The sequence below is a fragment of the Mirounga leonina genome, unplaced genomic scaffold, assembly GCF_011800145.1.
Source record: "Mirounga leonina isolate KUSES-001 unplaced genomic scaffold, KU_Mleo_1.0 Mir_122738, whole genome shotgun sequence".
Taxonomy (NCBI): Eukaryota; Metazoa; Chordata; class Mammalia; order Carnivora; family Phocidae; genus Mirounga; species Mirounga leonina.
The window spans coordinates 1-13,089 of NW_023270296.1; the positions used below are offsets into that span (position 1 = coordinate 1).

The following is a 13,089-nucleotide window of genomic DNA, read 5'->3' on the forward strand; positions in this document are numbered from 1 at the left end:
ACTCTAGACCCATCCTACCCAGACCAAAACCAAGCCTCAACCTGATTCAGAAAAAAAGAAATGAGTCTGAGTTGTGGGTTTTCCCCAGTTTCATTTAGATATGATTAATATATAACATCATGTAAGTTTAAAATGTACAATGTGATGATTTGATACATGGAGATATTGGGAATTTATTACCACAGTAAGATGAGTTAGCCCCTCCATCACCTCACATGATTATCTGTGTGTGAGAACACTTAAGATTTACTCTCTTAGCGACTCTCAAGTATACAATACAGCATTGCTAACTACCGTACCTGCTGTGCATTAAATCCCCAGAACTTATTTGCCTTGTACCTGGAAGTTTATATCCTTTGTCAAATACTCAATGCTGAAAAGTTGGCAGCCTATCCTCCAAGATGAGGAGCAAGACGAGGGTGCCCGCTTTTACTCATATGATGCTGGAACAGCTCGCCAGAGTGTTCAGGCAAGACTAAGAAATAAAAGACATCCAAATTAGAAAGGAAAAAGTAAAATTTTCCTTCTTTGCAGAGGATATGGTCTCATACATAGAAAATCCTAAAAACTTCACTAAAAAACTATTAGAACTAATCAAGGAATTCAGTAAGTTAACAGGATACAAATATCAACATGCAGAAATCAATTTCGTTTCTATACACTAACAACAAACTATCTAAAAAAGAAAATCCTACTCACAATATCATCAAGTAATAAAATATTTAGGAATAAATTTAACCAAGAAGATGAAAGTTCTGAACATGATTAACTGTAAGAATTTGTTGAAAGAAATTGAAGACCCAACAAATGGGAAAATATTCTGTGCTCATGGATCAGAAGAATAAATATTTTTAATATGTCCCTATTGCCCAAAGTCATTTATAGATTCAATGCAATCTCTATCAAAATTACAATGGCGGTTTCACAGAGATAAAAATTTTAAAATCCTAAAAATTTTTTTGGAACCACGAAGACCCCAAATAGCCAAAAGTAATCTTGAGGAAGAAGAAAAGAAGCTGGAACCATCACACTTCCAATCGAACTACACTACAAAGCTGTGGTAACAAAAACACTATCATACTGGCATAAAAATAGACACATAGATCAATGGAACAGAATCAAGGACCCAGAAATAAACCCCTGTTAACTAATATTTGATAAGGGAGACAAGAATACTCACGGGGGGAAGGCTAGTCTTGTCAATAAATGGTTTCGGGAAAACTGGATCACCCACCACATGCAGAAGAATAAAATTAAACTCCTATCTTACTGCACTCATAAAAATGAACTTGAAAAGGAATATCAACGTAAACATGAGACCTGAAACCCTAAATCTCCAAGTAGAAAACATAGAGAAAAGATCCATGACATGGGTCTTGGCAACAACTTTTTAGATATAATACCAAAGCACAAGCAACAAAAGCGAAATTCAGTAAGTGGGCCTACATCAAATAAAAACTTCTACATAGCAAAAGAAACAATCAACATAATGAAAAAGCAACCTGAGGAATGGGAATAAATATTTTCATGCCATATATCCGATGAGGGACTAATATCCAAAATATATGCAGACTCCCACAACTCAATAGCAAAACAAAACAAAAACAAAAATCCCACAACAGACAATCCAATTTAAAAATGGGCAGTTGAACTAAATAGACATTTTTCCAAGGAAGACATATTAAGAGCCAACAGGTATATGAAAGGATGCTCAATATCACTAATCATCAGGGAACTGCAAAGCAAAACTGCAATGAGACATCACCTCATACCTGTTAGAATGGCCATTATCAAAAATACAAGGGATAACCAATGCTGGTGAAGATGTAGAAAAAGAGAACCCTCATGCACTGTTGGTGGGAATGCAAATTGGTGCAGCCACTGTGGAAAACAGGATGGGGGTTCCTCAAAAAACTCAAAATGGAACTACTATATGATCCAGCAATCCAACTTCTGGGTGGTGATATCAGGGTATCAGAGAGATAGTCCTGCACCTCCATGTTTATTGCAGCATTATTCACAATAGCTAAGATATGGAAACAGCCTATGTGCCCATCGATTGATGTATGGGTAAAGAAAATGTGTATATACACAAAAGAATATTAATCAGGCATGAAAAAGAAGGAAATCTTGCTATTTGCTACAACACAGATGGATCTAGAAGGCATCACGCTAAGTGAAATAATTCAGACAGAGGAAGACAAATACTGTATGATCTCACTTATATGTAGAATCCAAAAAAAAAAAAAAAAAGCTGAACTCATTGAAACAGAGTAGAGTGTTGTTTACCAGGAGCTGGGTGGGTGTGGGAAATGAGGAGATGTTGGTCAAAGTATTCAAACTGCCAGGTATAAAGTGAGTGGGTTCTGGGGATGTAATACACAGCATCGTGATTGCAATTAACAATTATGTATCACATACTTGAGAGCAGACCTCGAATGTTCTCAGCACAAGAACGGAATGGCAATTATGTGATATGAAGGAGGTATTAGCTAAGGCTCGAGTGTCAATCATTTTGCAACAGGTAAGTGTATCAAATCAACACAGTGCCTTAAAGGTACACAATGTTATGTGTCAATTATGTCTCAGTAAAGCTGAAAAACAGTAGAGGTACAGGAGAACAAACAGTGCTGGGGGACATTGCAGATGGCTGAAGTAGAGATATAAGCCCTTGCCCATCCAGCTTGACACCAGAAAGACTGAATCCTGGGAAGAAGGCCCAAGGACCAGAGTAGGGACTGTTATAAAACACACGCTAACAAAGCCCCAAACCGATCCCTGACATGCGTCCAAGTGTGAGTCATGACAAATAAGTGGGACTAGTCAAACAGCTTGGGATTTACACAAATCCACCTTAAAAAAGCCTAAGCCAAGCTCTGACATGAGTCCGAGAAAGCTGGTTAGAGACAGGACAAAAAGAGAAGCTTGGGAAATATCTTGGCCAATTTATCAGAAATTCATAGCAATTCAAAAAATGTGTTTAATTAAAGCTTCAAATTATAAAGCAAAGCCTAATAGTATTAATGCAGCATAAGGTAAACCAACAGTCACAGATATTTAAAACCTCGGACACAGTAATTGATAGAACAAGAAGAAAAACACCAGAAAGGAGACTGAAAAGTTACAACCCTACATTCAACCAATATGATCTTATTTTCATTTAAAGAACACCAGAAAAACAACTCAAGTACATACTCTGTTCAAGTGCACATGGAATGCTCACCAAAGTAAGATATATGCAGGGACTTAGAGTGAGTCTCAGTAAAACTCACCTCTGAAATCTTAGAGTATATTTCATGACCACAGCAGGACTAAATTAGAAATCAACAATATGATATCTAGAACATTTTCAACTTGCTTGAAATTATGTAACGCATTTTAAAATAAGCCATTACTTAATACATGCCAAAGATGATTGGGGACAATAAAATCACACCCATAAAACATAGGGAGCCAAGCAAAAGCAGTGCTAAGTGGAAAAAAAAATGTTGCTTTAAGTGTTTAATTTAAAAGAACACAGTACTAATATAATTGATATACATTTATGTCTTACAACATTAGAAAAAAAGCAAAGCAAACAATAAATAGTATATAGAAATAACAAAGCTATAAACAGAAGTCGATACACAAATTTAATTTTGTATATTGTAAAACACAGGTAAACAGACAAAACAAAAGAGTAAACAGCAAATGGACAAACAGTAAAATAGACAAAAAACATAAAGAAAATTAATACAGGAAGTGTTGGTTCTTATAAAGTATTAATTCAGGTGGCTGATAACTTGATACCTTGGTAAATGTGTAAATCAATTTGGCTGGCTCAGGCTCACTCAGTAATAGGTTTTGTTCAGCCCTGAAGTGCCAGAGGTGGGGAGTTTTGATTGGATGATACCCAGCCTGCCGTCCCTCCCATTTTCTTCTCAGAGACTACAAAACGCTCTATACCTTGATCTGGATCCGAAGGTCTAATATGGAAGTTAAGGACCTACCTGGTATTTCTTAGTGTAGATGCCCTTCTACCTGCCCTAGATCCTCCCCTTAGGAGACCTCTCATACCTGCAAGACCTACAAAAGGCATCAAGCTGGTGGCGACTCTTGACTGAGGATTTTAAGTGATCGTTTCAAATAGTACTTGGGAATAGGACTTGAGATGTCAGGAGGTCACACACATTTTCCAGACATTCCCCTCCCTACCCTCCCAATATTGAGTTCTTTCATTTCCCAGTTGGCTGATATCATTACAACAATGAAGCCTTGCAAATTCTGGAACACTGATCTTTTAGTGGGTTGAGAGCCTGATAAATCACTGTGTATCTCTAGAATGGCCCAAGTCACTGATTGTTGGACCACTGACTAAGAGTCAGGGAAAAGGCATATTTGTTTTTCATTTCTTTGGTACAGCTTTTAAAATTCTAAGTGCACAGATGTGATGAGGGAGCAGAAGGCAAGCTGAGGACGAAGCACAAGCTGACACTCTGCGCTCCCCCAGCCCCCGCGCCCTCCCCCCCCGCCCCCCCGCCTTGGATCTGTGTGACGTTCCTCAGGCACTCCCAGCTGCCCTAAAGCTAGGGGACGGAAAAAAAACCAAACGGTTAACTAACAGAAATCACAGTCTAGCAGGACAGGAATCTCCCTGGGTTTACCAATGTCTTAGTGATTTACAAGGAAAAAGCTTTCTTATCAATAGGCTAAGTTTCAGAGACCCATAACTCAATTTCCTACAGCCCTAACATCACCACGCCTTCCAGGAGTGATGTGGGAAACCCAGGCAGAAGGGAATGTAAACAAAGTTAAATTTCTTTCTGACCTGCAGCCTATAGACAAGGACTTGAGGTAGGAAGAGGATAACATTCCTCTAGGAAACTCCCAACTGTCTTAATGTTAATGCTTTGCTAGACGGAAAAACTACCTTAGCTTGACAATAGCCAGGCCTCCAGTAACCTAAGGGTCTTTAGCATATCAAAGTCCTTTTGGACGCCTCCCTTTTTCCTTACCTCCCCCAACTCCTGAGTATATAATCAGCCACTCCTCACAACCCCACTGCAGCCGCTCGCTTTTTGCCCATGGGTCCTGTCTTCGTGATTTAATAAAATCAACTTTTTACACCAAAGACGTCCAAGAATTCTTTCTTGGCCCTCGGCTCCGGACCTCACCAACATTCTAAAACTACATCATAAAGATGTAGCAGCATTGCTCTGACTTCCCTTTGTTTGGGCCAGTAGCCTGTGTGTTTTCTGCTGGAGAAACAACGGAGGGCATCACCCCACATAAGTTAGTTTCTAGTACAGGGAAAAGAAAACATCCTGAATCATGGATATTTCTGTCCTCTGCCTCCTGGTCTCTAGTTTGGGGCCCTCTGACCTCCCTAACGTCCCTCAACTCTTTATGTTAAGAGAGCTCAAGGCATCCACATAAGCAGCACGAAAGTCTGTAATGAAGAGTCACGACAACCTGCTGGTATTTTTGGCACCTGCCAGACCCTTGTTGATTTTCCCTGACTCACTCCTGCATATTCAAAGGTTTTCAAACCCAGACTGCAGCTCTCTCCTCCACAAACCCGGTTCCAATTAACTCAGTTTTCTTCTCCCTTCACATGCCCTGGTCTTTGGGACTCCTTTTCATTTCATGGCCCCTTCCTTCTTGCAAGTCAGACAGTGGGTTACCACCATACTAGATGCTGATTGACTCCATTTATTTGATGTCTCAGGGTTACAGTTCTCCAAATGGTGTCCGTTGTAAGATACAGAAAAAACATTGTAGACAAAGTATTCATTGGGCCCTTAACTCTTCTAGAAGCTTCCTGCTCTGCCAGAATTTGAAGGAGTTATTGCTGTAATGATATGAGCCTATTAGTCACTTGTGTTTACCCACGAACAATCCCGCAAGATCTCCTCCTGCCTTGGTTGCTATGTGAACAGAAAGGGAGGAAGTTGGGGTTGGTGACTCACTCTTCCTTCACGGTCTGGGAGCCTCACTTAAGGGGCTCTGGCATCTACCAACCCACACTGAAGTCTGCTGTTTAGAAAGTTCTAACGTTGTAACTCCTTTCAAACATTTGTAAAAATAAAATAAAATAAGTGATAATTTAGCTCTGATTTTTCATTGTGTCTAAGATGCGTATGAGAAAGCTGTTCAGCTCCTCTGACTAGGGAAACACAGAGCTAAAGCCCTGGATGGGAGGAGTCTCAGAACAAGTTTCGTAATCTCCGCCTCTGGGGGCTGAGGTCAAGGCAGGCAGCCGGGCTGGCTACTCTGTGATGCTCACCACTGCCATTTTCTAACCTCAGAAATTATTTTCTTAGCATTTCAGGAGATTGCAGTATTCCTGCAGTTCAGTTTCTGAGAGCTTTACTGATTTGTCTTCCTACTCAAGCCAAGCAAACACTGATTGCTACATTTCTGAAGAAGATCTCGAGATCTGGACTACTGGGGAGAATCTTCGGTGAGGTGAGTCCGGTCAGGATTTTTGTAGAGGAGATGCGGGTACTTCCTTGATGGGGGGTGGGGCCGGTATCAACTGTATTCTGAAAAGGGAAAATCTCAGTGCCTTCATCCTAATCCTTCCACCACATGGGACGATGATAGGTATCTTTGACGATTCCAGCTTTAAAATTCATTCTGTGGGTGTTCACAGCATGGTTGATATTCAGAAGCGGGCCTTGGCTTTCTAGCCTGGAGGGGGCCCGGGGAACTTGCCGGCTGTGGTGGGAGCTGGGATAGGGGACAGGATGTTGGGATGAAAAAAGTATTATGCAATGATACTAAGTAAGAAAACACATCTGGACATAAAACTATATTCTATGGTATTATCCCGATTTCACAAAACATGAGAACACCCACACACAGCAGAGCGTTTCTCAGGTTCATGGGCACACTCACTCAAACACATGGCGCCCTAGCGTGTCCCTAAGGGCTGTGGGTCCGCCCTGCCTCGAATGGCGGGCCGGCATTTCAGGTCATGGCAGACACACTCCCCGGGCTCCTCAGAGGCTGAGGCAAACGGTGGTGGAGTTTGTAGAAAAGAGGTGGTTGGAGACAAATCTGTGGCCACAGTGTGGAAAATGCTTTAGTCTTTCTGTAGAGCTTGGTACACAAACATTTCATGCCCATTTGAGAGAAACGTAGCATTTTAAATATTAGTTTCAGAATTTCCTAAGTGTTAGATCAAGCTTTTTATTTAAGCTGAGCAGTGTTGGTCAGCTTTTCTAAGTATTTTCTGCTTCTTTTCTTGCTTTGTTCAGTAACTAACATATGCTAGAGTCAAACTGTAATCATGATTTTGTCCATTTTTCCTTGTAGTTCTCTCAACTGTTAACATATATGTATGAATATATAGTGAGAAATATGCTACATAACACTATTCATAATAGTATGAATAACAAAAGCTCATAATAAATAATATATATTTGTTACTATTAAGCAAATACATAATTAAAACTGTTGGCAACTTTCTGGAAGGTAAACCTTTAATCATTGTGCAGTGAAACTCTAGTTCTGATTAAAGTCTTTGTCTTAAAGTCTTTTTAACGCTACATGACACAGATAGTCTGCTCTCTTTAATGTTTCCATGTACAACTTCGGCAACAATCTTTTTTAAAACTTTGAGTTACTTTTTGTCAATGATACATACGTAGATTTTTTTTTAAATCCATTTTAGAAATGTTGCCTTTTAGTGGGTTTATCCCTTTTATGTACATTAGGTGAAGTGCTGTATTTTGACTAACTTAAAACAATTACCTATAGTGTTTATTCTGTGCTTTCTTCTTCTTCGCCAATAAATTTAAATTTATATCTCCAACCCCTCCTAACAGGCAAGTAGCTCATTAAGCACAAATCCTCTTTCTTCCCTGTCCACCCCACCATGTTGATCTACTTCCCGTTTTGTTTCTCTTCAGTTGGGGCTTTATTTATTTTTAAAATATTGAAAGAGTCAATCAAGGTCTTGTTCTCTCTTTCGTTTTTGTCAGCAGTTGTGGTTTTGTTTTTTTGTTTTTTTTTCTTTTTTTTCCTGTCCTCTTTTATTTTCCAGGGGAATACTGTTTCCAAAACTCTGCTCCGTTGGCGTCTTTGTGTTGCAAATCTGTTTACTGTGTTGGTCAATACCAGAGATTCATCTGTAGTACATTGCATTTCAATGCCATGTGAGCTAGATACAAAATTCTGGTTTCAAAATTATTTTTTCTTCAATTTATATTGGCCAACGCCTCTCTGAAACATTTGGGTTCACATAAGTTTTGAAATTCAGAATTTGAGTGACTTAGGAAAGGCTGTCTAATGCACACACCACATCTCGTGTATCATATAGATGACTGAATAAGATCTGAGTCCTGACTCAGCTCACAGGCACTCACGGTCGTGTAGCAATGTGGGAAACAAAGACAAAAGGCAATGAGATACAATTAAATGTGCTTATAGCTTGCAGCCCATGGACAGATACTTGAGGCAGGCAGAGTATAGGTATTGCTTTGCTAGAGGGAAAAACAACCTTAGTTTGACAATAGCTAGGCCTCCAGTATCCTGTGCATCTTCTTTAGCATATGAAAGTCCTTTTCGAACTTCCCTTATCTTTACTTCCCACAGCCCCAAAGTCTATAATGGGTCACCCCTCACAACCCCAGGGCAGCAGCTCTTTCTGCCCAGGGTCCTGTCCCTGTGCTTTAATAAAACCACCTTTTTGCACCAAAGATGTCTCAAGAATTCTTTCTTGGCCCTTAGCTCCAGGCCCCAACAGTGCTGCTCAAAACCCTATCAGCAAGACATGTGAGAACTTGCATTAAGGTGGAATTAAAAAAAAAAAAAAAATTCTACACAGGCTCCTGAGGTCTCACATCAGATATTTTTCTAGCAAAATTTGTCATCAGATTGATACACACACGTACATGCGCAATCACACACACCCACATAACTTTTGTTTTCACAATTTGGGGAGATTTCAGTAGTGCAGATAGGGAATTTGGGTGAAATACTATACGAAGGTACTCCATGCCAGTTTTGCTGTTGAAAATCTGATTTTGAAACTTTGTAAGTGATCTACTCTTTTTCTCTGGAAGTCAAATTTTTCTTGCTGTTTTGGATATTTTTCAGTTCCTCTACATTATGTCCTGATGTGGGTTTTTCCTTTGCTCTCCTATTTGGCACACTCTTGGTCAATCCCTCTGAGGATATCCATGTTATTTGAATTCCAGGAAGTGTATCTCATTATTTCTTTCAATATTTTCTCCTTTTCATTTTATATTTTGTTCTTTTAACAACAAACTGCATGTGGGTGTGGACACTTTGGCCTGTGGCCTGAGAGGTCTCACATGCATTTTCTGTCTTCTATTTCTGAATCCATTCTGTCTTCTTGTGGGACAGCTTTCAATCTCATCTTACAAATCACTCACTTACATTCGAGTTGTACCCGTTGAAGTATGTGGTCACATGATTATATTCTAGGAGCTAAGTCTTCTGAATTCCATAGTCTAAGCTATTAACAATCGTCTTCTGCTTACTGAGTCATGTGCTGGGGGAAGATATGGGAGGAAAAAAAATGACAAAAGTGACATTTTTCACAAATACTGATTTTCATAAGCTGAATTAGATTCAGAGTTTAGGATACTATGTAAAAATATCCAACATAAGAATATGATTGGATTTGGGCTGAACACGTCTGCACATGTACATAATTTGGCAGAATTACATTATACTAGTTTCATGAAGACCATGTATTCTCTAGATTTACCTTTCCAAAAAAAGCGGGGGGAAGGAAGTACATTCCATGCAGAGAGCCTGACATAGCACGATGCAATGCATATTTCTGGAACCTAAATATGAAAAATGGAAAAGGGGAGAAGTCAGGAAGAGACATTATTCAAGGCCTAAAAGCCGGGCTAAATATCCAGGAGTACTTCCTAAGGAAAACAGGGAACTACCGAAGGATTTTGAGACTGCTAGAAGTACGGCTTATGGAGAGAGAACTAAGTCGAGAAATTAGCCGGGAGGAGGAAATTCAAGCAACTCTTAATTGTGGCCAATCAGGGCCACTATGGTTCTGCACGAGAGAGCAGGTAGACCAGGGCACAGAGGACACGGAGAACATGGCCCGAGCCCCAGGGAGAGAGGACATGGGAAGGGCTGACTAGGGAAGAGTCAGGCGTGCTGGGCAGGTACCCAGCAGGGAGGGCGACGGTGGGAGGACAGTCACAGGGAGTGAGAGGTGACAGAGTCCAGAGCCAGCAGGTGGACATCCAGGGAGAGACCTCAGCCCCAACACAGGATGGGAGGAGGTAGCGAGTGAGTGGGGACTCTGACCCCCTGCAGCCCACACTCCACACAGGGCAACAGCAAGACCTCTTTCCAGACCTCCTGCCACCACCCCCACCCCAACCCAACTCAACTATCATTATTAAAAGGAAAGAATTTCTTAGAAGTCCCGAATACAGCAGTTCTCAACCCACAGTGACACACCTGGAAATTAAGTTCCTCTTTGTCACACACACTCAAGGACAACACCGTGACATGGGCCACTCACTCACATAGACACAGCCGGACTTTTAAATCTTCTGGAGAAAGGTATAACACTATGGTATTTTTCTCTTGCAGGCTCAGCCATACCTGGAGAGATGGGGAGTGAGTACAAGAGAATTATTCTGCTGAAAGGACTGGAGCTCATCAACGACTACCAGTTTAGCATAGTTAAGTCCCTACTGGCCCATGATTTGGGACTGACTACCAACATGCAAGAAGAATATAACAAGGTCAAGATTGCTGACCTGATGGAAAGGAAGTTCCCAGGGGCTGCCTGTGTGGACAAGCTAATAGACCTATTCAAGGACATGCCACCACTTAAGGACATTGTTAAGCAACTTAGAAATGAGAAGATGAAAGGTAATAAGGAAGATCCCACACCTGACTGCTCCACCCTGACCCCCCTCCCCCAATTGAGTAGAAGAGCACTTGGTGGGGTGGCATACCCCTTTGCCAGTGCGTGACTCCGCAGCGGTGACCACGCAGGATGCAGGGGCCAACAAGCTGACAGCCCTGGGCATCCCCTTTCCTGGGAAGGGGACTGATTGATTGATCTATGCTGAAGGCTGTATTAGGCGTGAGGACAAAGAATGAAAGATAGAAGGAGCCCATGAGAGCCTGAGGCTTCCAGTGCTTTGGAAATGTTAGAAAATCACAAAATAATCACTTATTTTAAAATAATTACGTTTAACCAATGAATGTGCCTATTCTAACACTATTTGCCACATGATCATCTGCCTTCTGGTAACAAAGGTACAGCGTGCTTAACGTAAAACCTGCCTCTCAGAGAGGCGGACAACTTGCCCCGGGTAAAATCACCGTGTTGAAACAAAATTTTAAAACACCCAAAGGCCAATGTCGCCATTTTGTCACCTCACCGATCTGTATCCTATTTCCTTTCATTGGTTTCTGTTATTTTAATAGATCTTTTGAAGAACATGACCAAGCAGTCAGTATCATGAAAACCTTGGACTTTTTTTAAGGAGATGATGGGAGAACAGGGCTGGGAAAGGGTGGGATGGCAGCACATAGGAGTCCAGAGGATGGGGAGGATGTGCTCACTGCCCGGAGAGAGTTCGGAAACCAGTGAGGAGCAGGACGCAGTGTCCCGGCCTGTGGTGGGGCCGTCGGTCCCCTCGGGGCCAGGCTGGCTCAGGCAGGACAGGCAGACTCGAGTGTAGGTGCATCGGCGGCGGGAGCTGAGAGGACTCAGCTTTGACAAGGCTTCAGCTCTGGGCTCATTGTGTCCTGCTTGTTTTTGTATCAGTTGCAAAGAAAATGAAGACAACAGAAGAAACTCCAAAGAAAAAGCCGCAGCAGGCAAGGGTGGGCCCCTCGGCATGTGCCCCCACGACAAGCAGCGCTCTGCTGTGCGAGAGAGCGGAGGGGACCACTGCGTCTCAGGTAAGCCTGGGGAGGGGCAGGAGGCCTCGGGCCCCAGGAAGGAGCTCGCCAGGCACTTGCTTCTTGGTCAGTATTCTGTCCGTGCACATTTGCCAAATGGAGGCATTCGGTCCTCTGCTTCGTGCCAGGCAAAAACGTGGAACAGGTTTCGGTGACATAAACGTGATGACATCGCCTCCTTCATACAGACCAGTTCGCAGCCGGGTGGCAGCGCGGCTCGCGCACCCCCGCGCACCCCGGTTTTCAGGAGGCTGGAGCTCTCCCCGTCCCAGCGCGGCGCGGCCCCAGCAGAGGGGCGTCTGCGTCCGGGAGCGCCTCCCCCTGCGGGCTGTCACCCGCTGCCTGTCTCCAGGTGACAGCCGGGGACACCCGGGAGTGTCCCGGCCCCCACGGTCCCGGTGGGAGGGCGTGCGGCCCAGGAGCGAGACTGGTGCTTCTCTTCGCGCTCAGCACCGCTAACGGGAACCTCCACTGCTTTCAGAAAAGAAAGACCGCCGCCACAGGAACGGCTGCGACAAAAAAGAACAAGGGCATCCAGCCGCAGACCCCGGCGGTGTGCCGGCCCGGAGCCAGCACGGCCGCCGCTCTCGCCTCCCTTCCGCGGCCGCAGACCGCGTCGTCGGCTCCGCTCTTCTCCGCCTTCCCCGAGGTACCGCTGCCGCGTCATCCTTGCCGGGTGCCCTCGCGCCCGGGGACCGCCGCTGCCGTCGGGGGCAGGCGTCGCAGCGCGCTTGGGCAGAGGGCTTCCCTTGCTGGGGTAAGGTGGCCCCGCGAGGAGAAGCCGCAGCCACAGCAAGGACGACGGTGGTCGCCGTGTGGACCCCCGGGCCAGACGCGTCCCCGGTGCCTCTGGCCTGCGGGGGGGGAATGGCTTGGCTCCACGCCCCTCCACGTCTGGGACCCCGACACCCATCCCTGCCCGCCACGCGGCGTGGTCTCCCCTCCTGGCGGGATTCGGCCGCTGCTCCGACAGACCAGGCCGCGGTCAGAGAGGGGACTAGAGGTGAACACACCTGCCCTCCTTTCTTCCGTCAGAGAAATGCTGTGGCTAGTGGTTCCAGGCACTGTCCTCTGCGAGCCAAGTAGGATCGGGACTTGGCAGCCACTAACAGCGCTGTGTTGCACAGACGCGACGTGAGCTGGACCCGCACCGGGGCCCCAGACACACTGAGAACCCTC

The 13,089-nt window shown here is 43.9% G+C and overlaps 1 protein-coding gene across 1 annotated transcript; it reads left to right on the forward strand.

The window, feature by feature from the left end:
* Positions 1-10,560: 10,560 nt before the first annotated feature.
* On the forward strand, positions 10,561-12,992 carry LOC118007383 (myeloid cell nuclear differentiation antigen-like; the record flags this gene model as incomplete). Its single annotated transcript, XM_035000433.1, has 3 exons — positions 10,561-10,866; positions 11,774-11,910; positions 12,392-12,992. Coding segments are annotated over exons 1-3 (1,003 nt in total), but the record flags the coding sequence as incomplete, so codon positions are not given.
* Between the last annotated feature and the right edge of the window lie 97 nt (positions 12,993-13,089).